This window comes from Pseudorca crassidens, chromosome 15 (genome assembly GCF_039906515.1).
Source record: "Pseudorca crassidens isolate mPseCra1 chromosome 15, mPseCra1.hap1, whole genome shotgun sequence".
Classification (NCBI taxonomy): domain Eukaryota; kingdom Metazoa; phylum Chordata; class Mammalia; order Artiodactyla; family Delphinidae; genus Pseudorca; species Pseudorca crassidens.
The window spans coordinates 21,135,882-21,160,280 of NC_090310.1; the positions used below are offsets into that span (position 1 = coordinate 21,135,882).

Below are 24,399 nucleotides of genomic sequence, written 5' to 3' on the forward strand. Positions count from 1 at the left end.
ACCTGGCACAAGTCTGCACTCAGTAGGTGCACAATAATACTTGTAATCATATCTAATACTTACTGAGCATTTCCTACGTGCCAGGCACTGTCGTGTACATGTTTATAGGTTTAAAACCCACCAACCTTCACGATAATCTAATGAGGTAGGGATTTTCATTATCCCCATTTTACCGAGGATAAAACCCAAGGCACAGAGAGGTTAAAGAGCTTACCCAAAGTCACACAGCCCATAAGTGGCAGCCCTGGGATCCAAATCCAGTCAGCCTGGCCCCAGCACGGCAATTCATAGCCACACAGCCATTTTGGTCCTTAAATCAATTGTTTTGAAATGTTTGTTTCACGTGTTCACCCATTAAACCTACTGGCCTGCGTAAGGAGTGCAAGATGTGATTCCAAATCACTTTACAAAGATGTAATTCTGGGCTTCTCTGGTGGCTCAGTGGTTAAGAATCCGCCTGCCAATGTAGGGGACATGGGTTCGATCTCTGGCCCAGGAAGATCCCACATGCCCGGGAGCAACTAAGCTCGTGCGCCACAACTACTGAGCCTGCGCTCTAGAGCCCGTGCTCTGCAGCAAGAGAAGCCACGACAATGAGAAGCCCGCACACCCCAAGAAGAGTAGCCCCTGCTTGCCTCAACTAGAGAGAGCCCATGCGCGGCAATGAAGACCCAACACAGCCAAAAAAAAAAGAATAAATAAATTTATTTTTTAAAAAAAAAGATGTAATTCTATGCCCTGTGGATTTTTGCTACTCTACTGCTTTGCAAACATTGCATCCAGTCCCCTGGACAAGGAGTCCTCTTGAAGCCAGGGACTTAACCAAAACACTGCTGCCATGACAACGGCCTCAGATACCCCCAGGAACACTCACCAGGGCTGCGGTCAGAGGTGGGGCTCTCCTCACTGCTGTTCCGAACAGATTCAAAGACAGCCTGGAGGAATTCTTTGGGGGGCAAAGTCCCAGCCATCTTGGAAGCTGTTTGCTGAAGGATGTCAGGAAACTGTGCAGGGCAGCGAAGATGAAAGAGGAGGAGTGAATAATAATTAAAGCAGATGAAACACAGACTTAAATCAGAGTGTAAACTGGAACACTGCTTCACTGCCTCCATTGCTTTTTTCTCTTTATGCAGGCATACGTCGTTTCATTGCACTTCGCTTTACTGCACTTGCAGATACTGTATTTTTTATATATCGAAGGTTTGTGGCGACTCTGTGATAAGCAAATCTATTGGCACCATTTTGCCAACAACATTTGCTCATTTCATGTCTCTGTGTCACATTTTGGTAATTCTCACAATATTTCAAACTTTTTCATTATTACTATATTTGTTATGGTGATCTGTGATCTGTGATCCTGGATCCTTGACATTACTATTGTAATTGGGGCACCACAAACCATGCCCATATAAGACAGTGAACTTGATCAAAAAATGTAGTGTGTGTTCTGACTGCTCTACCAATAGGCTGTTCGCATCTCTCTCCCTCTCCTCATGGCTCACTGTTCCAAGACACAACTATATTAAAATTAGGTCAATTAATAACCCTACAATGGCCTTTAAGTGTTCAAGTGAAAGGAATAGTCACAAGGCTCCCATTTTAAATTAAAATTAAAATGATTAGGCTTTGTGAGGAAAGCTTGTCAAAAGCTGAGACAGGCTGAAAGCTAGGCCTCTTGCACCAAACAGTTAGCCAAACTGTGCATGCAAATGAAAAGTTCTTGAAGGAAATTAAAAGTGCTACTCCAGTGAACACACAAATGATAAGAAAGCGAAACAGCCTTATTGATGATATGGAGAAAGTTTTAGTGGTCTGGATAGAAGATCAAACCAGTCACAACCTTCCCTTAAGCCAAAGCCTAATCCAGAGTAAAACCCAACTCTCTGCAATTCTATGAAGGCTGAGAGAGACAAGAAAGCTCCAGGAAAAAAGTGTGAAGCTAGCAGAAGTTGTTTCGTGAGGCTTAAGAAAAGAAGCCATCTCTATAACATGAAAGTTCAAGATGAAGCAGCAAGTGCTGATGTAGAAGCTGCAGCAAGTTATCCAGAAGATATAACTCAGATAATTAACAAAGATGGCTACAGTAAACAGCCTTATATTGGAAAAAGATACCATCTAGGACTTTCATAGCTAGAGAGGAGAAGTCAATGCCTGGCTTCAAAGGACTGGTTGATTCTCTCTTTAGGGGCTAATTCAGTTGGTGACTTTAAGTTGAAGCCAATGCTCATTTACCATCCCAAAACTCCTAGGGCCCTTAAGAATTATGCTAAATCTACTCTGCCTGTGCTCTATAACTGGAACAGTAACGCCTGGATGATAGCACATCTGTTTACAACATGGTTTACTGAATATTTTAAGCCCACTATCGAAACCTACTGCTCAGACAAAAAAGATTCTTTTCAAAATATTACTGCTCATTGACAACGCACCTGGTCACCCAAGAGCTCTGATGGAGATGTCCAATGAGATTGATGTTGTTTTCACGCCTTCTAACGCAATATCCATTCTGTAGCCCATGGATCAAGGAATAATTTTCACTTTCCAGTCTTATTATTTAAGAAATACATTTCTTAAGACTACAGCTGCCATAGATAATGATTCCTCTGATGGATCTGGGCAAAGTAAATTGAAAACCTCTTGGGAAGGATTAACCATTCTAGATGCCATTAAGAACATCTGTGATTCATGGGAAGCGGTCAAAACATCAATATTAACAGAAGTTTGGAAGAAGTTGATTTCAACCCCCATGGATGACTTTGAGGGGTTCAAGACATCAGTGGAGGAAGTAACTGCAGATGTGGTGGAAATAGCAAGAGAACTAGAAACAGAAGTGAAGCCTAAAGATGTGACTGAATTTCTGCAATCTCATAAAACTTTAATGGGTAAGGAGTGGCTTCTTACGGATGAGCAAAGAAAGTGGTTTCTTGAGATGGAACTACTCCTGGTGAAGACTGTTGAAATGGGAACACGTGATTTAGAATATTACATAATCATAACTTAGTTGATAAAGCAGCAGCAGGGTTTGAGAGGATTGACTCTAGTTGTGAAAGCAGTTCTACTGTGGGTAACATGCTATCAAACAGCATTGCATGCTGCAGAGGAATCCTTAGTGAAAGGAAGTCACTGGATGCATCAAACTTCACTGTCCTCTCTTAGGAAATCGACACAGCCACCCCAGCAAGCACCACCCTGATCAGACAGCAGCCATCAATGTCGAGACAAGAGCCTCCACTGGCAAAAGATTACACCTCACTGAAGGCTCAGATGAGGGTTAGCATTTTTTTAGCAATAAAGTATTTTTTAATTAATGTATTTACATTGTTTTTTAGACATAATGCTATTGCACACTAACAGACTACAGTACAGTGTACACATAACTTTCATAGGCACTTGGAAACCAAAAATACTCATGTGACTTGATGTATTGCAATATTCACTTTATTGCGGTGGTCGGTAACCCAACCCGTAGTATCTCCGAGGTATGCTTGTAGCAGCTTCTCATGTAAATTTAATCCCCAGCCCAACTAGTCTCTACCAAGAATCATAGAAAATAATACCCCATCTCAGTACTAATCCAATACGTGTTCAATAACATAAGTATATATTGTTTTTCACCCATCAGATTGTCAATAACAAAATAAAGTGATAATACCTAATGCTGGCCAAGATGTAGGAAATATGCATACTTATTTCTCTGTGGGACTGTTAGATGGTACATCATTACTATCTGATAATATCTATAAAATGTATGTATGCCTATGTCTTTTGGGGTTGGTAGTGTTTGTTCATTTTTGTTAAAATTTATATGTATAAAAGGAGGAGGAAAGAGTTATCTCTGAGTTCTAGGAGAAGACTAGCAAAGAGGGGGCCTCTGGTTGCCCTGGAGAAGGTGCCATTTCTCATCTAGAGCTGATGCATTTTGTCAAGCTCAGGATACTATTGGTAATCTATCCAAGAGTCTAGAGAATTCATCAAACGCTTCCCTATAGCAGTGTGTCTCTGTGTCCCAGTCACCAAAAGAGTGTGCCCCAAAAGTCGTTGGGTTTTATAGTTCCTCCTTCTATTCTAATCTTCAGAATCAGAATCACAGTCTAAGCCAGTAGTTCCCAGCCCAGGCTGCAGGTGAGAAGCACCTGGGAAATCCACAGACACCTGGGCCCTGCCCTAGAGATTCTGAGACCATTGGTCTGGGGTGGGGTCCATGTGTCTGTCCCTTTTAGAATTTCCCCGGTGATTCCCACGTGCAGCTAAGGTCACGAGCAAAACTGCTCTAAGATAAATAGTTAACTTCTAAAGAGCAAATTGCACAGCAGAGTATTTTCCATTTTGTATTTTTAAAGGGAGAACATGTATAGGCAGGAGGAAGATTTTCCAGAAAGGATGCAGAAGAATCTGGGAACAGCAACTGCTGCTGAGGAGAGAAGCTAGGAACCTAGAAACGTGGGGCGAGAAACTTCTCATCCTATAGCTTTTGGTATAGTTGGGATTTTCTAACCAGGAGCATGTATTACTTGTTCTACTAAACATTTCAGGCATTAAAACAAAAATTAGAGAGAATAATACAACAGAGCACCCATGTGGCCAGAACCCAGCTTAAGAAATAAAACATCACAAATATAATTGATAGCTCCCTCCCTCACCCTTGGCCTCCCTCCTTCCCCAGAAGTAACTGTCACCCTGAATTTGATATTTGATAATTAACCATTCTCATGTACTTTTAAAGTTCTCTTACATAGGGCATTGTTTTGCATGTGTTTAAAATTAACTAGTATTTATTTATTTACTTCGTATCCTACTGTACATATTTTTTTGCAACTTCCATACACTGTGTTTCTGAGATTTAACCATGTTGATACAAGACTTTTTCGATTTCAAAAGCTGATTTTTTTAAAAAAGATTAGATAAGCATTTAAGATATATGCAGCTGCTGCTTATGACTCTAGGTTTGGACACCCAGGAGATGATTTTACCATGACTGGACACTGGAATGTTGCTGTGCATGTGTGAACCTGGGTGACGTGCCAGGTGCTCAGGCCCCCTGAGCATGTATGACAACATACATCTTGCGTGTGTGAGTACAGGGGTGAGGGTGTATGGACGTGCTTTGTGGTTGATCTAACTCTTGTTCAGCAAACATCCCCTCTTACCCCACCCTCCACCTGCATGGAGGAGACTTCCTGCCCCACTGAGGTGGGCTTGCTCATGTGACTTGCTTTGGCCGATAGAAAGTGACAGCCGGCCATTTTCCAGCCCAGGCCTTAAGGAGAACTGCACTTTGCACTCCCTTTTCTAGAGTTTCAGACTTTCACTGTGAGAAGAACACGCTCCAGGTAGCCTAGCCCTAGAGGCAAACTCAGTGTCCCAGATCCACAGACCAGTCAGCAAGAAATAAATGCTTCCTGTTGCATGCCGGTGAGATTGTGTGCCTTTGTTACACAGCAGAAGCTGACTAGTACGTGCTCATCTGGCATGCCTCTTGGCCTTGTCTAACTCTTGGAGAGTTACTCCAAGTAGAGTGTTAGTGCTCAATAAAGATTTGGTTTTGGGTTAAATATGTTTGCCCATGTGATTGCACACACTGGACACACATATGCGTGTGCATATGGCGCTGGTGGGTGTAAGCCCTCGAACAGGCGTGCATGTGGGAAGCACACAGATAGCAGAGTGGCAGCTAAATGACAGCTCCCAGCCTGTGCACATCTGGGCAGAGGCCAAGTGAAAGACCCTGAGCTCGTTTAGGGCTGCCTCACTCCCTTTCCCTGAACCTTGGGCATCCTGGGGTGGAGCTGGAAACACCTGAGCTCTTTGAGGCAGGCAGGAAGTTTCCAGAAAAACAAACTGGCAGCAAACCCAAGGGAATATAACTAACCACACTTTCTCTCCCCTTCAAACTCCTTCAGCCTTCTAAAGATAGAACGCAGAGGTACCTTTGTGGCAACAGAGCTTAATTCATCTCCTGAGAAAAGTACTAGAAAGGGTCCCAAATCCTTTGTCGTCTCAGCTGTCCAGTTCTGGGGGAGTCTAAGGAGAGATAATAATAAACAGTAAATGGAAAAATCACGCTCTTGTCCTTGTCCCCCAGCATCTTTTTCTTTTAGGAAAAGATTATCTTTATACCTGGAGAGGCTGTCAATCACTTGGTCCCACGTCCCTAACCAAGAAAATAGACATGTGATGCAAACAGACCAATCAGAGTCATCCCTGGCAATTGTGATGGAGTTACTAGAGAAGCTGTCTCTTTCTTCTGGCACCTCTAGCAGTAAAAAGGATATTGGAGGCCATTCCTCTCACCAAATGGAGAAAATAAAGGCCACAACCAAGAATACAGAGCTGAGAGATGGGAGGAACACATTCCTGATGACATCATTTGAGCCCCTGGATCCAGCCATGCCTGAAGTCCCATCCATTTCTAAACTCAGTAAACTCCCATGTTTTAGTGTGAATTGAGCTACTGAATTTCTGTCATTTGCATCAGAGTGTTTCCTTCCTCCCTTTTCTCAACAGAACAGTAAAGATATATTGGCTCCTTTTAAATTACCATAATGGTCTCCTCCTATAGCAAGATGAAATTTCCTCTCGAGCCTGGCAGAATAATAACAGCACTGACACAGGATCCACTGTTGTTCTTGTGGAGACCTCAAATGTCCACGGGGAAGTGCCTCACACTAGGATATCTCTAAAGGAGGTCTGCCCACTTAGCAATGATAACCCTTCTCCTAGGAACAAGGCAAACCACCCCCGGCCAAAAAGCCTCCCCTTAACTCTTTGATTAACGATATTACCCCAATAGACTGTAAGTTCCATGAGGGCAGGAGCCACACTTAATAATAACCACTGTATCTTCATTCCTAGTCAAAATGCTGTTGTCACATACTCAGTACTACATGCCAGGCACTGTGGTAAGTGCTTTAACACTTAATGCGTTAACTCAGCTAATCATCACAACAGCCCTGTGGGGACTCTCACTGTCCCCATCCTACAGATGCAAAAATAAAGTGCAAAAGACTGCGTATCTTTTCCCAGATCACACAGACAGCAGACGGTAGAAAAATTTAACCCAAGGAGTCAAGCTCCCAAGTCCCAGCTCTTAAACTCTCTATAATAGTAAGTGTCTGGGACACAGTAATTACTCCAAAAACATTTGTTGTCTAACCGTTGACCGATATCTAGGCCCTACTCAAATATCTGACCTAACTTCAGAAAACTCTGCCTGGGAAAGAACAGCTGTCTTCCCCCAGGGACTTCTCACTCACCCAGAGCTGACGGTGCCTCGATTATCGGCATTAGTATTATTGGTGGTGGTGTTTCCCAACAAAAATAATAATAACACCTCCACGCATTTGTAAAGTACCATGTTTTTGACACCCTTTCCCTTTCCACAAGCCAAGATGTACTGGGCAACCACATGAGGCCTGTAGCACAGCTATCATTCTCACCTTACAGGGAATCTGAGGCCAAAAGAAAAAAGATCATGTTTCCAGAATCAATCGAAGTGTCTAACCTCGTCCTAAGTTAGAGACTCTGCTCTGAGGCAGGAGCGCCAGGGCCGGGTGCCCCTTCGCCAGCCCCCCTACCCCAGCCCGGGAGCCGAGCCCGGGCCCTCCTCACCCGTGCTGTTCCAAGAGCCTGAGCCTCACTGCCACCTTCTGCTGGGGGCTGAGGTCCAGGCAGTCTCTGAGGCTGTGCAGGGCAGTGGCCCAGGCCCTGGGGGACACCCCACGGTGGATGACGGCCGCTGGCAAGTGACAGAGCAAGTTTCCCAGGATGTCCACGGTGTACTCATCAGCAACGGAGTCATTCTGAAACCAACAAGCGGAGCTGGTGGAAAGGTCCAGTGGGGCTGGATCCCGTAAAACACTTCCCGACCCCAAACCTCGTAAAGGTTCCAGGATCTGAATCGCCTACCCTGCCATGGCCCTGTAGAGAAGGCACGGGGCCTAATTTTACCCCAGGGGCGCCGGCCCCAGAAGTCTGGGGGACCCCACGGGGGGCGGGTGTGGGTGGAAGACACCCATCGTGAGCATTCACTCAGTGAGGCTGTGGTCAGCGTCGCTGTGATGGCTCTGAGGATAACTCAGAGTTCTGTAACCCTTATAATGATAGTACTGCAATAATAAAAACAGCACTTCAAAGTTTGCACGGCCCTTGAAAGCCTCCAGAGCTCTTTCTCAAAATGACAAAAATAGCTAACATTTATCGAGTGCTTACTAGGTGCCAGGCACTGTTCTAAGTATTTCCATGCCTGAATCCATTCATCTTCAAAGTAACCTTAAGGGGTAAGTACTAAAAAAAAAAAAAAAAAAAAAAGAGTGAATACTAATATCATCCACTTTTCCAAGATAAAGAGACTGTCACCTCTGCCCTTTGGGCCTTTGCATTAAACAATATATTAGCTATTTCATGTCCTCAATACTCCATGAGTAAAGTGCTACAGCACCCATCTTACAAATGAGGAGACCAAGGCTCGGGAAGGGGAAGTGACCTGTCCAAAGCCACCTAACCAGGCAGTGGCAGAGGCGTGTCTAGAACCCAGACCCCATGTACTGTGCTCCTTCCTGTCCTCCAGAGCGGCCTGCCAACATTCAGGCCCCAGAATGGGTCCCCAGAACCAGTAGCCAAGAGTGTTCCACCCAGTGGTTTCAGAGCCCACTTGTGGCGGGTCCCCAGAACCAGTAGCCAAGAGTGTTCCACCCAGTGGTTTCAGAGCCAGCTTTAAGACCCACAAGTCAGACTTGTGGCCATCACATCAGACTTGAGAGCCCAGCCAGATCCCCTGAGGGCTCCCCAGGATGGCCACAGATACCTGGAGGGGAAGGGACACCAGTGAAAGTGTCACCCAGGAAGAGTTTCCTTACCAGGCACTGCTGTACTTTCTTGAGGACTGAATTCTTTTTGTGGGAATCTAAAACCAAGGAGTCCAACTGACTCTTCCCCAGGCTGATCAGAAAGGGCACACACTGGGAGGCTGGGACAGAAGCCAGGTAGCGAGCCCTGGAGAGAGATGGAGAGAATGAGGGAAGGAAAACAGTGGCTGCTCTGTATTTGTCCCTGAAATCGGGGTCTGTATGCCCAAGAGCTTATCACAGGGGTGTTCCTTAAATGCTGGTTCTCCCCAGAGATGTTCTGTCTCCTTTGGGCAGGTAACAAGCCTCCTACCCATCATTTTCCTAATTTGTGGGTGGGAAACAAACTTTGCGTAATGCTCTTCTCCTACAGGTGGGAAACAAGCTTCTCATCATGCCCTTCTTCCATGACCCAGCAGCACTGATCAGAGAACAGGATCTCTATAAACAGAGGTTGGCTGGTGGACTGGTTGAGGGGAGATGAGGAGAAAGGAAATGAAAAGGTAGAAGAAGAAAGAGACAAAGAGAAGAGAGAATAAAACACAAAGTGGAGGGAAAAGGACAAGAAGGAGAGAGTGGAGAAAGTAAGAGAAATGACTCCCAGTTCTGTCAACCCCAGTCCAGAACTCTCCTCCAAGCTCTTGACCGTATATTCTCAACAGGAGCGATATCACCCCCGTGGGGAGAAACTGGTTCAGGGAGAGGGAGGGATGGGGGCAGGGAATCTTAGTTATTACAATGATTTGTGATCCGCCAAAGCTCAACCCTACTCAACAAAATCTTACTCCTTGTAATTTCTCTCACTAGGGAGAAATTAAGGTTTTCCCCTTCGGGAGGCAATAATGAAATAAAGGTTGAGAAAGACCGCTCTGGAGCCATGTGGCATCATGGCCACCTGACTGTTCCCAAAGCAAATTCAACCTCCTCCCCCAAACATGTTCTGCCTCCTCTCTGCCATCCCAGACTCCTTTGTCTCTTTATCCCCAAATCTGTCCTTGCTAGCATCTTAATATTACTCAAATCTGTTCTCGCCTCTCCAGTCCTAGTATCACCATCTTATTTATTTCTTCATTCATTCATTCGGCAGATATATACAGAGCATCTGTTGCATGCCAACCACTGTGCTGGGCACCAGCTACCACCATGAACAAGACATGAGGGGAAGGCCCCTATCTTTGGGATGCTGTAGGGGGAAGAAACACAGAAACCAGTTAATAAAACAGATCATTTCAGCTAGTGATGAATGTAAGGAAGAAAATTAAATGGCTCTGTAATGCAGAATGATATGGGAACAGCCAGGAGAGCCCCTCTGAAGGCATGAGCTGAGACATGGATGTGTGGAAGAAGACAGCCATGCCAAGGTCAAGTTTACAGAAATAAGCTTCCACTGTCTCTCTCCTTCTAGCCAGGCCCCCTGCACTCCATCCTCTATATGGACAGTAGTGATGATCTCTCCCAGAATACAAGTAAAACACCCCAAGGTGTCACACAAGCCCTCCCTTGACCTTTCTGCCCTTCTCATTTGAGCCCCTGGATCCAGCCATGCCTGAAGTCCATCCCTGGACTTTCCTGAATCCAAAGTTACCTTTTATTGCCTAAGCCAGTTTGAGTCAAGGTTCTGTCACTTTCAACCAAATATCAACTTGATATTACAATTGGCTTCATGCTTGTCTGTTTTTCCTCCATGAAACTGTAAGCTCTTATAAGGGGAAAATTTACTTATCTCTGAGAGCTTAGTATGTAGTAAGCACTCAATAAATATTTTTAATTCAATGAAGACAATGGCAGCAAGAGAAGGGAGAGGGAAATAAACAGGAAAAGAGGGCTTCCCTGGTGGCGCAGTGGTTGAGCGTCCGCCTGCCGATGCAGGGGACGTGGGTTCGTGTCCCGGTCCGGGAAGATCCCACATAACACGGAGCGGCTGCGCCCGTGAGCCATGGCCGCTGAGCCTGCGCGTCCGGAGCCTGTGCTCCGCAACGGAAGAGGCCACAACAGTGAGAGGCCCGCATACCACAAAAAAAAAAAAAAAAAAAAAAAAAAAAAAAAAAAAAAAAAAAAAAAAAAAAAAAAAAAAAAAAACAGGAAAAGAGAGAAACAGTGTCCAGACCATATTTAAAAATCAGGGCTGCCCCCCCATGCCTGAACACCCACACATACCAGGAGAAATCCCCACTGCTTCCATCAGCCCTGATTCCCCTGGAGCCTGGACACAGCTGTGAGGCCAGCCCAGATGTGACCTGCTTCACTGGCACTCACTCCTTCAGGCTCAGGTTGCTTTGGCTTTGGTTTTTAAATAACAAGAAAAAGCAGGAGAGTCCGTCTAAAATATCAACGTGAGGCTCAGAATTTAAATCCTGATTCTCAAGGACTTAACTGTCGAAGGCACTGTCCACTTGCCCCTGTTTCCTCACCAACACCCAGGGAGAGAGAATCACTTTGGCTTTGGTGACACCTGCCAATCTTACTGAGCCAGAAAGGGAGACTGATGTTCACTTACGGGAGTGTAGCCAGGAGGAAGGGTGGCATAGAGGACCTGGAAACTTCCCAGTATTTCCACGCCAAACAATTAATCTAAAAGATTAAAGCAGTGCCAGGAATTTAGTCCAATAATAACAAGGGCAAACACAGACTGTGCTTTCGGTGTGTCAGGCACTGTTCTAAGTGCTTTACATACGTTCACTTATTAAACAGAACACCCTACAGTGTAGGTAACACTACTGCACCCAATGTATGGATGAAGAAACTGAGGCGATAATAAGATGCACACAAAAATTTAAGTCTGAGAATGCTCACCACAGTTTTATTTATAACTGCAAGCTGCGAGATGGAACCTTGATATACATCCGTAGGGGACTGGTTAAGTAAATCATGGTATAGCCATACAATGGAATACTATGCAAATACTTCGGTAGATTTATGCGTGTGTGTGTGTGTGTGTGTGTGTGTGTGTGTGTGTGTGTGCGTGTACGCACACGTGCACATTATATACATTTAAACAGAACATTGTGTATGGTATGAGCTCATTTGTGTGCCTTAAATTACATGTAGATATGTTCTATATATACGAAAAATTCTCCAAGTCAATAGCAAACTTTCTCTGTAGTTAACTTCTGGAGCAGAGATTCTCAGCCTCAGCACTACTGACATTTTGGACAGTGTAACTGTGTTGCAGGAGCAGTCCTCTGTGTTATGGGATGTCAAGTAGCATCCCTGGCCTCTACCTGCTAGGTACCAGTAGCATCTGCCCCAGGTGTGACAACCAACGGTGTCTCCAGATATGGCCAAATGGTCCCCTGTTGAAACCATGCTCTAGGAGAAACTTTATTTTCTCTCTATTGTTTTGTTTTATAGTAATGTGCTTTCAGCTAAAAGATAAACAATAAAGGCAAATTTTCTAATTAACTAGTATTTGAAGGTTCTGAGAACTGGGCAAAATCAGGTAAGGAGCTTTATTGGGACAACTCTTCCTGTTTGAACATGTAGGTCTTCCTCAAAGCTGGCCTGAACTCCATCCATTGCATCAGTTTGATGAGTGGAAGGAGACAGCCACGCCAAGGTCCAGGTTTCAGAAATAACCTGCTTCCCACCCTACCTGGGCAAGGCTTTTAATATAGTTCAGTGGTTCTCACCAGGGAACCATTAGAAATGAAAAATATCAGGCTTCACCCCAGAAACCCCAGGGAAACTCTGCAAGTGGGGCTCTGCAATCTCTGGTTTTTTAACAGTTTTATTGAGGTATAATCAATATACAAAGAACTGCACATATTAAATGCATACACTTTGATGAGTTGGGCATATGCAAACATCTGTGATTCCACCACCACAATCAAGGTAATAGGCATGGCCAACAGTTCCCAACGTGTCCTCCTGTCCCTTTGTTTTGGTTTTTGTGGACAGAGCACATAACTTGAGAGCAACCCTCTTAGCGAATTGTGAAATGCAGATACCATATTGTTAACTGCAGGTGTTGTGTTATACAGCACATCTCCACAACTTATTCATCCACCAAAACTGAAACGTTATACCCATGGACAAGCCTTCCAGGCAATGCTGATGCAAGCTCGAGTTTGAGGACCACTGACAGAATGAACAATCTGAGGGAATGACAGGCTTCATTAAAAATTTGCCTGTTCCTCTAATGATCTCAAAGGATTATACACCCGGCTTTTCCCTTCCTGGCTCTCGGGAAGAAAAGTCATTGTTTGGAAACTTTTCATTCAGATCTGAAATGCACCAGGCCACCTGCTCACCCTCTCAGACTCTGTACAGCCGACCGTTTGCACTCCAAGTCCAAAGCTGCCCCCAAGGCCCGCTTTTACTCACTTAGATACAGTGAAAGTCAGTCACTGCCTCTGGTCTCCCCAAAGGGTTAAAGAGTCTCCTTAACTGTTTGGAAAATGAAGTTTTTTTGGTTTTTGTTTTTTTTTTGTGGTACACGGGCCTCTCACTGTTGTGGCCTCTCCCGTTGCGGAGCACAGGCTCTGGACACGCAGGCTCAGCGGCCATGGCTCATGGGCCCAGCCACTCCACGGCATGTGGGATCTTCCCGGACCAGGGCACAAACCCGTGTCCCCTGCATCGGCAGGCGGACTCTCAACCACTGCGCCACCAGGGAAGCCCGGAAAATGAAGTTTTAAATGAACACTTAAATTCTCCTAGAGGACTATTTCCATTCTAGGCTACCTCTGGAAAGGGTATGAAAGTTAGAGGAGGGTATGACCTGCAGGCCCAGGAAAGCATAATTGTGGACATGCAAAACGGTGTCCCTTCCAAGTGAATTTTGGGGTTCAAATCTGGGTATAGAATAGCCAATCTACTGAAACTCTGGCTGTAGAGACATAGGTATGTGGAGCTTTTAAAAAAGAAATTGGAGAAAACCTGGCTCCGTATTTGGCCCCATATCATCACTTGCATCAGTATGATCCTGGCACAAGCATCTTAAGACGCCACAGTTAATTCACCCAGCGACCGGGTAGGGAGAGAGAATTAGAAACAAGGAAGTGCTTCGAGGGTACCTGATACGGTGAAAGCAGAGAGAAGTTGTTCTCAAAATACTGGAAATGAGCCAGAAAGGAGTCCACGCTCATGGCCTCAATGTGGGAGCACATCACACCTTTGACCAGCTGCCCTGCGCTACAGAACAAAACAGGGACCCAGGAGAAAAGGAGAGTAGGGAAGAGGAAAGAAGGAGCAAGCAAAGGCAGATCTGATCTGACACCAGCCGCAGGCAGGACTGTCCAACTCTCCCTCCTGGGAAATAGGCTCCTCGGGAGGGAGACTCCAGAGGGCTCGTCAGCCCCAGGCTTACCTCAAGAGCTCCTCGGGCCGCCTGGTTGTCTTTGACAGAAGCTCAAACAGGAACAAGGCCTGAGGGAAGAGAATGATTGCCATGGGGGTGGAGCACTCACCTACCGTGACGAGTCCTATGCTCCCATTTTACAGATGGGAAAATGGAGGCTTTGTTACTTACCCAGAACCACACAATTGCTAAGCGGCAGAGCAGGGACTTGAGCTGGTGTCAGGTAATTGCAGAGTCCATGCTCTCACACCCCAGGTGACCCTGCGCTCCAGGAGGTGAATGAGGAGCAAAGCCAGGGCAGCAAGCCTGGAAGTTTACTTCCTGTGCTCTAAGAAGCTGCTGCCCAGTTGAGGACCCCCTAGAGCCCCTATTTTCATGCCCACCTGCTGTTTCTGAGCACACGGCATCCCAGAAAACAAAAGGGACGGATGAATAGACCAGGATGGGCTAGAAAGTTCCAAAAGTAAAGTAAGTCCTGCTCACAACAGCGCTCCCCTCAAGCCCTCCCAGGTGGGCCCCCAGGAGAGCAAGGCCTCGTAGGCAGGGGCGTCATTTGTTTCAAGGAACGTAATTTTACGGAACACCTAACGTGCATATACAATCAAATACGACATTCATCCATTTTATAGACTCTGAAACTTTGAACATAATTCCCTAAACAGAATAAATTATGAGCTGGCATTAGGCGGAGGCATCGGTGACATGACAGCTGAGCCCAGGAGAAAGGAGCAGCAGGGGAGGTAAGTTCCAGGCACTCTGTGTGTGGCCCCAGAGATTTCCTCAGGCACAGGATCAAGTTCCAGGGTCCCCCCATCATCTCCGCCATCTCAGGGAATGACCTCCATCAACTCAGCTGCTGAGACAAAAATATCTTCAAAGCACACGTGGTAGGACATATTCTCCAAAGTGATCGCCTATTTTCTGCCTAATATGCTCTTCTAGAAGCTTCCGGAGCCACTCCCCCATCAAGAGATGGAGTCTGCTTGTAGCTGGAGGTGGGTGGCATGGTGGGGAGCTTTGCGACAGCCCCAACAGACAGAGCGCAGCAGAAGTGATGCTATGTGACTTCCAAGGTCGCCAAAGATGACAGCTTCTCCCAGCTCTCTCTCGGGACACACACCTTGGGAGCCCTGAACCACCCCTATAAAGCCAGCTGCCCAAAGCCACCATTCTGGACAGTATCCGACACCTAGAAAGGCCGTAACAAATTACCACCAACCTGGTGGCCTAAAACAATAGAAATTTATTCTCTGGAGGCCAGAGGTCCGAAACCAAGGTGTCGGCAAACTAGGTTTCTTCTGAAGGTCTTGGGGAGAATCTTCCCGCACCTCTTCCAGCTTCTGGTGGCTTCTGCTTGGCCTGTGGCTGCACACCTCCAGTCTCTGACTCCGTCTTCACGTGGCCTTCTCCTCTGTGTGTTTCAAGTCTGTCTTCTCTTCTGCTGTCTGCGTTTTCCGCTCTTATAAGGACACTTGTCACTGGATTTAGGGCCCATTCAGATAATCAAGGAGGATCTCATCTTGAGACCTTAATTAAACCTTCAAAGACCCTTTTTTCCAAATAAGGTCACGTTCCCACCCACAGGTTTTGGGTGGACATAACTTTGGGGGGGGTACCGTTCAACCCACTACATGGAGAGACCACACCCAGAGACACCCCCAGCTGTTTGAGTCTCCCCAGCCCAGATGTCAGACACATGAATGAGACGCCAGGCCCAGCCACCAGCTGAATCCAACTTTGTGAACAAGCCTAAGCAAGAGCCTTGGGAACCATGGGAGTAGATAAAATAATTGCTACCCCACTGAACCTGGCGCTGGTGGGTAACCAGCAACAGATCACGGGCACATAAGGCCTGATGCCTCCCCTCTGTCACACCCGCATCCAATCCGACAGCCAATTCTGTCACTGTTAACTTTCAAACTGTACCCAGAATCTGACCATTGGCCACCACCTGCATTGCCAACACCTGGTCCAGGCCACTGTACGCAGTAGCCTCTTAACTGGTCCCTTTGTTTCCTCCCTGCTCTCCTCAACTCAGTCCCCAAGCAGCAGCCAGAGTGATTCTTCGAAAACCAAAGTCAGATCCTGTCCCTTCTCAGACGCCCCTCAGCTCCCTTTCATGCCCAGGGTAGAAGGCAGTCCTCACAGCGGCCACTCCACAACCTCTCTGAGCTCAGCGAGGTCACCTGTCTAAACAGCTCACCCCCTAAAAGGTCTGGCCCTCCCCCGGTTTACTTCCTCCTTAGTGCTCAGCAGCAGCACCTGTCACCTAACAAGGCACACGTTTAATTGCTGACCTTCCGCACTGTCTCCCTCGCTAGGATGGAAGCCCCCTGAGGGCAGGGACTTCCCTCTGTTTTGTTCGCTTCTGTGTCCCCAGCACCACGCACAGCGCCTGGCACCTGGGGGGCAGGGGCTCCACAAACACTGACGAGTGAGGGAATGAACAGCAAGTCAGGGGAAGTTCCGAGGCCACAAGTCGGCCTCCACAGCCCAACCCTCCCCAGGAGGCCCCAGTGATAACTGCTCTTATGCACAGTGCACTGCCCAGCACAATTCTCCTGAGAAATGATCCCCGTTTTGCCAGGAGAAAACTGAGGCCGCGGGAGGAGAAGCAGTGACCCCAAAGTTAATAAACAGCAGCCCCGGAATTCACGCTCGGGTCTCGTCTAACTTAACACTACGCTATTCTATCTCCTGAGTGTAATCACAAGAAACAAGTTTCTTTTACCAAATTAACCTTAGAACAGACCTTTCCCACAAGACAGTCAGAAACCCAGGCACCACCTCTGGGAGTCACAGTCGTACCTGACTCCGCCGGAGCTCCTTCTCTTTCAGGACTGTGGAGTTGAATCCAGGTTCCCTCCATAAATCAAAGAGAGACACTTCCTTAAAGAAAGCCCCTTGTATTTCCACAATGCCCGAGGCGGTATCTCCTGCTTCCATCACCTGTCAAAAGTGAGAAGAAACATAATAACGACCTTGCAGAAGGTACATGGAGCATTGGGTGAGGGCCAGGCACTCTCTCTAGTGCTTCACTGGCAATAAAATCCATCAGGTCTGCTCAGCAACCCAAGGAGGTGGAGATGATCCTTATCCCCATTTTACAGATAAGAAAACCGAGGCTTAACGAGTAAGGCTGAAAGTCGATACATGAGATTTAAGCCCAAGTCTGTCTTATTCCAAAACCCACACTCTTTAATTTAACCATAGGCGTGACAGCTATCTGCAAGGTGTTGGTTGAAATTAGGCTGAACCCTTTGGGTTGGTTTCTTAACAGATTGTACAGTAGGACCTGGCAGGTCTGATAGAATAGGATGCCCAGAAGACCCATGGCAGGTGAGAAAGAGGAATATGGACATGGCTTCAGAGCACGAAAGGAGGGGCGTTCAGAAGCAGTAAGGGGATTCAGGATTCATTTTCACATTTGAAAACCAAACTCCTAAAACATTATTACAGCAAGAAACCTAATTGAAGAAAAGTCTTCCAGATTTGACTGGCTGGGGAGAGCACCAGGGTCTGGAGAGAGTAAGGCACAACCCCCAGAGGCTCCTTCTGGAAAGGAGAGAAGGTGGGCGTCAGGGGAAGGCATTCTCCAGGTTCAGAACAACCCCACCTAAAGACACAGACCACTCCCAAAGCCCCAAAACCACACGCTCTGTGAGCCCCGGGGCTGCGGACCAGACATTTCCCTCTCACCTTGCTCAAGACACCGTGCTGCTGGGCAGGTGACAAGTCGGCCACGTGCAGGGAGATGGTGCTTCTCAGGAGCTGCACGAGGTCCCTGCGGTCCATGGCGTGGAAGGCCTGGGTGCCCACCCCAGCCAGTAGCACGCCCATCTGGCTGACGTTGTAGAAGGACAGCACCTGGGGGCACCGGCCAGGGAGGATAAGGCCCAGCTCCGGGCCTCCACCACTCGGACGTTTACTAGGCCCTACTGCAGGCCAAGTATCCAGACGGGTGCTGGGGAACCACCGTGACCAAGACACAAGCTGCCCTCCCAGATCCTCCTTCCTTCCATCAGGAAAGAGAGTTAAGTATCAAAACACAAGACACCAGTAACTGTACCACTGGGGGAATCACTATGCCACCTGAGGCCACAGCACAACTAGCAATGTGCTATCCATGTGCCACAGCTGACCAGGCAATGGGCTTTTCTGTGTGTAATCTGAACTAGCTGACAAGATTTAAATATTGGAGGAATCTTATAAAAATCCATATTAGAGTTTCTGCTTTATTAAAAAAAAAAACCCGAACATCCGGCGATACTGGGCCCACGTTGGCAACAATGGGCAAGAACCTTCGGGTAGGTCGTGGGACTCTTAGTTTACCCAGCCCACCCGCTCTCATGGGACCCTGAGAAAGCCCACTGGCCTCAGTATCGGCCTCAGTATGTCACCGGCAGGCAAAGCTGACACGGCAAAGCCCCACGCTCATCTACCTTCATGTGGAAGCTTTGAGTTGAAGTAAAGAAGTGTTTTAGGACATGAGTGTGATATTTTATGACAAATACAACTATAGCTGGCCACTCTAACAGGAATCACGCTTGGTTTTTCCCCCACTCCTTTGGAGTGAAGATGCTAGATGTAATATAATCAGAGACATTCCTTGGTTCTGCAAAAAACCGTTGAGTGGTTTCCTATAGTTACTCCCTGTAGAATGGACAGTCTCTTACTATCCCCAAAGAAGGCAAGACCTTTTGAGCTCTTGGCTTCTTAGCAAAAGTCACCTCACCCCCTCTGGAGGAAGAGTTGGACACAGGAATGAGACAAGCCTCTTGGTCCAGGGCTGTGAGGAACGAGACAAGTGTCCCTCAGCTCCCTAAAATCAGATTCACAGAGTGGACCCATGTGGCCCCAGTCAACACAGAAGGTCTGCAAAGCCTGAAGGGACAAGATGAATGGTCTATCCTTGGTCTTGAGTCAGAAAGTAAGAATGGGTGGGCATTGGTCATGGTGTCATGATGGAAGTAGTTAGCATGGGAGTAAAGCAAGCAGGATGTGAAGCCAGATGCCCTGGGTTCAGTCCCAGCTCTGCCCCTTCCATGTGGCCTTGGCAATTCCCTTTTACACTCTGTGCCTCGTATGAATGACCTGGAAAATGGAAGTTATAACACTACTGGCCTCAGACGGTTGTTGGGAAGCTTAAAGGATTAACTCAGAGATAGCTAACACTCATTGAGCTCATACTCTAGGTCATGTGTTGTTCTAATCTCTTCCCGTGTGTGACTCACATAATCCTATGGAACAGGTGCTACTGTATCCCCGTCTTACAAACTGGGACACTGAGGCCAAGAGAAGTTAAGCCAATTCTCCAGTGTCACACAGCTAATAAGTGGCAGACCAAGGATTCGAACCCAGGTAGTCCCCCTTGGCACCATCTTCTTACTGATTGGCTGCCCCTGTTGTGTGTGTATAACTGGCCCTTGGGTCTCAGGGCATTAAAATAGAGTTCAAGCTCCAACTGACCTTCTCATGGGCCAGGTATTTGGCAGACAAGATGATGACCTGGCTCTTGGCCCAGCCCGAGACCTGGTTGAGGGTCGAGATGGCGCTGTGCACAGCCTCAGGGCAGAGGGATTCCAGCTGACTGTGGGTCAAGCCCACGACTGCATCCGACAAAGAGCCCAGGGTCTCGTTGAGGGTCTGGTTCTCTGTGGCAATTTCCAGGAGGTCGGCTTTGAGCTAGAAGGGGAGCAAGCTGGGATGAGGGTCGATAGCAAGCAAGATGGTGGTTCCTTCTGACTACACCCTGGGATGCACCCTCGACCGACACTGCTCTGTCAAAAGGGGAGGGACTCCTGCTAAGCCCAGACCGTGAGTCGCCCCACTGAGAACACCACCTCCTCTGGCTTTGACTTTCGTATGCTACAAATTCACTTTATGCTTCATTTAAATATTAATTTGTTATTAAATCAACCTTAAAGCGTGGCAGAAGGAAATTTTGTTCACTTCACTCAGCCACACTCCCGTAGCAACTATTTTATTTTTATGACCTTGAACTCTATATCCTGTCTATATGGTTGCTTTTCTTTCATGAAATAGCTGGGGGGGGGGTTCATAATAATATATAATCTATGTAAAAATAATTCTCAACAGTAACAAGGAAGTGAAAGTCTCCTGAAAATCTTACCTCAAAAAAATTACTATGATTAGCAATTGGGTGTATATGTTTCCAAAACTTCTTATGCCTTTATAAATAAACTGTGGCATGTAGTCTTTACATAGTTGTAACATGAACACAAGTGCAATTTTCTGCTCTGTATTTTTCATTTAAAATTATGTGTTACAGGTTTTCATATTTCTGTGATCCCCTTCATTATTTTTTGTAACATGCCTGTCTAGTTACAGTCAAGTGTGCTTCCCAACTGCTTCCAGTACAGAAGGTGATAAACTCATCTATTGCAACGTGACCTCTGTACAAAAAAATGAGAACGTTCACGTTTTAACACCTGAACTTGCATAAACCATATCTTCATGTCAGACGAATGTACGCAAGTGTTCTAGATGGCCACTTGGGGGCAGCAGAGTAAAGTGAAAGAAACAGCTGTCACAGTTCCTGGCTTTCTCCAAATTCAGCAGCTCCCCTTCCCTAAAGCTGGCTCCCACATCTGCAAAAGGCCTAAAGCAGTGGTTCTCAAAGTGTGGTCCTTGACCAGGAGTATCAGCATCACCCGGGAAGTTGGTAGAAATGCAGGTTCTCAGGCTCCGCCCCAGACCTCCTGAATCAGAGGCTCTGGATGTGGGTATGTTTTCAAGCTGTTTTTAACAAGCCCTCCAGGTGATTCTGATGCGTCCTCAGGTTTGAGTACTGACCTAGATGATCCAAAGGGTTTTCTCATACCTCATAGTATCTGACTTTCTTCTTGGTCACAGCTACCCCTGTGACTTTAAAGTACATTTATTTTCTTATTTTTGCTCAAGCTTGCTTGGGAAGGCTGCTCTTCCTGGAAAACAAAAATATGCACTGACCAAGACAAGGCCTACTATGTAAAGTGCCAAATGGGACCGAGGGTTTTGTGATGTGTGAGACACTGCTGTGGAATTATTGACGATGTTATCAAACTTTCTTGAATACTGCTCTCATGTCATCTTTTCAATTAAAACAATGAGAAAGACAAAAAGAAGTGAGAGAAGCCGGGCAGAATTAAGACTTTAAGGGAAGAAAGGAGAGAGAGATGGAGTGAGGAGGGAAACGAGACAGTCCCCATGTGCCTATTGGTCCAAAACCTTGGTCTAGGAACTCAGTAAACACATTCCATTCCAGTGCTCTCCACCCTGGCTGCATCTGAGGCCACAGGCCAGACCAATGACACAAGAATCTCTGGGGGGGTAGAGCCTGGGGGAGGGGCGTGCCACTAACACAGAACCAGGTTCGAGAACCACTGCTGTGTCTCCTTGCTATGCCACTCATCGTCACCAGCCCAGCAGATTCAGCATCGCCTGGAAGCTTGTTAGAAACGCAGAGTCTCGGGCCCCACCCAGGCCTTAAATCTGCGTTTAAGATCCCCAAGCAACCTTATGCACATTTAAGTTTGAAGTGGCTGCTCTGATTGAATTTTGATCTATTCAAGCTTTTCCTACCGTTTTTTGTGGTTTCTTCCCATTTTAAGCTCATCCCAGTGTTTGAGATACCACCTGCAAGGCTGGACCTAGATCTTGATAAACCCTACATGTTTTCTCTCAAAGGCCGGGCAGGACTGTTCTTCCCATTTCTCTGGCTAGTGAAACTGAGGCTGAGGCTCCAGGGCCCTGTGGCCCTTCTGCACCTTCTGAACACCAGCCTGGAAGCCCCGCAGGTGGCTGCACTTGATCATCTGGTGAAGGAGGACTTGGGCCACAGCGGCGTCCAGCAGCTCCAGGTCATCGTAGAAACAAACCAGCAGCCCCAGCCTGTGTGAGAAGACAAGGGATGCTGGCGGAGGGCGCAGAGCTGGGGGCCGCAGCCGCAGCCCCACCCCAGTTAGCACCGAGAGGTCACGATCATAGCAGCTGCCACGTACCAGGTACTGTGCTGAGCCCTTTACCCGGATTATCTCATCACAGCCCTGCAGGGTAGGTGCTCTCATTAGCCCCATTTCACAGAAGGGTCAACTGAGACGCAGAGAGATCAAGTGACTTGCCCAAGGCAAGTAGTGGTGCAGGGCCTTAAATCTAGATCCAACCAACTCTGCCATCTCTCCTCCTGAGGCAATAAAGGGCACAAGGAAAGCATGTGCTCAATTAGCCACAGAAAAACCCCAATTTTCTACTCAGAGATAAGGGGTTTGTCCACCCTGAGGGATTCTCTGAGGCAGAGTTTATTTCCAACCAACATCACCAGATGATGATGACTTCAAAAGGGAAAAAACACAAAAGGCACTTTGTTATAAAGCAGAAACACACCACTGTAAAGCAATTATACTCCAATAAAGATGTTTAAAAAAACTTTTTAATAAATAAACTTCTTAATGAAAAAAATCTATTGAATTGAATAAAATAATTTAATCCTTAAAAAAAAAAACACAAGAGGCAGAACAACGTAGGAGCAGAGATGGAATTTGAATCCTGGTCTCACGGGGAGCACTGTATCTAGTGGTTAAGAACATAGCTTCAGGCCAACTGGAGTTTGAAGCCCAGCTCTACGAGACATCTGACCTGTAGCAAGTTGCTTAACTTCTCTGAAAGCCTGCAGCACATGGTTGTGCAGTGTACACTCTGTACTACTGTACAGGGTAGCCCTGCCTCTCTAAGCTTTTAATGGGGAGGTTTCCTTAAATATGATGAATGAAGGAATGAGGAATACTGTGAGAGGTAAATGAGAAAAGCCATACCAACTAATTAGCATACTTCCTGGCAGATACTAAGCACTTCATCAGTGGATGCTCTTAGCATTCGTATGAAATCTACTTAACTTAGCATGGCTGGACCACCTGGTCGATCATGACCAGACACTGACACTCTCAGACGTGTCCACCAGAAAGCAACCAGGCCAGGGAAAGGATCTGAAAGTGTGTCTGATGAAAAAAGAAGACTCAGAAGAAGTGAAGACTGAATATTAATAACCATGTTAAGGATAGCTAATATTTCTTGACCACTTACTATTTGCAGATGTTCTTTTTTTTTAACATCTTTATTGGTGTAAAATTGCTTTACAATGGTATGTTAGTTTCTGCTGTATAACAAAGTGAATCAGCTATACATATACATATATCCCCGTATTGTGCAGATGTCCTTAATCTTTACAAGGGTCTTAATGAGGTAGGCAGCTTAGTAGCTCCCATTTTACAGATGGGAAAATGGAGGCACAGAGAGGCACAGTAACATGGCCAAGATCACACAACTTGTAAGTGGCAGAGCCAGGATTAAACCCAGGAAGTCTGGTTCCAGGTCCCATATTCTTAATAGCTAAGCTATTTTTGGTGTAACTATAAAAAAAAAAAATGGAAGCCATGCTAATGGTGAAAATTACTAAGGATAGGGCAAGAAGGTGAAAGAGTTTTTTGTTTGTTTGTTTGTTTTTGCGGTACGCGGGCCTCTCAGTGTTGTGGCCTCTCCCACTGCGGAGCACAGGCCCCGGACGCGCAGGCTCAGCGGCCATGGCTCACGGGCCCAGCCGCTCCGCAGCATGTGGGATCTTCCCGGACCGGGGCACGAGCCCGTGTCCCCTGCATCGGCAGGCGGACTCTCAACCACTGCGCCACCAGGGAAGCCCCGGTGTAAGAGTTTTATATGAGAACATTCTCTGCAAGTGCTTTGAAAAATGTAAGGTCATGTGGTAATGTCAGAGAAAGCACTGTGACAGTAAGGCCCTGGGAGATGGAGAGAAGATGGGTGAACGGTGCCCATCAGCCCTCCCCACTGCACACACCCCCCAACATTCAAACCCTTTCTGGGGTCACCAGGTGTGCAGCTCCTGGCCCTCCCCTGCTGGAAATGGTTCTGGGGGATCATGTTACAATCACTAAGTTCTAGAGCTGATCTCATCTCAGGGCTCCCCACCTGAGAGTCTGGATAACAAGGGGTTCACAGATATGGGAACCCATGAGCTATTTCCAATACTCAACCCAACCTCTTGGAAATTACACACTTACCTTGGAATGGATGGAGTACTAGTTAAAATGTTCCATTTTCGTGCCCAGAGCTGGAATCTTAGCGCTTGATAAGGTTGTATAAAATGTCTGGCACACAGGAGATGCTTAAAAAGCATTTGTTTTCTTCCCCACTTCACAACCTCTTGAAAGGGGTCTCTTTGGGGAAACACCTCCCTCACATGCA

The 24,399-nt window shown here is 46.7% G+C and overlaps 1 protein-coding gene across 1 annotated transcript in view; it reads right to left on the reverse strand.

The window, feature by feature from the left end:
* Positions 1-24,399, reverse strand: part of OTOA (otoancorin) — a 71,868-nt gene that overhangs the window by 17,390 nt on the left and 30,079 nt on the right. Inside the window, exons 12-22 of the mRNA XM_067706415.1 lie at positions 21,912-22,035; positions 19,612-19,827; positions 17,842-18,009; positions 16,951-17,091; positions 14,152-14,210; positions 13,859-13,976; positions 11,341-11,414; positions 8,856-8,991; positions 7,609-7,799; positions 5,928-6,021; positions 875-1,004 (exon numbers count right to left, since the gene is read on the reverse strand). Coding sequence (XP_067562516.1) covers positions 875-1,004; positions 5,928-6,021; positions 7,609-7,799; positions 8,856-8,991; positions 11,341-11,414; positions 13,859-13,976; positions 14,152-14,210; positions 16,951-17,091; positions 17,842-18,009; positions 19,612-19,827; positions 21,912-22,035 — 1,451 coding nt within the window. The remainder of the gene's footprint in view (positions 1-874; positions 1,005-5,927; positions 6,022-7,608; positions 7,800-8,855; positions 8,992-11,340; positions 11,415-13,858; positions 13,977-14,151; positions 14,211-16,950; positions 17,092-17,841; positions 18,010-19,611; positions 19,828-21,911; positions 22,036-24,399) is intronic.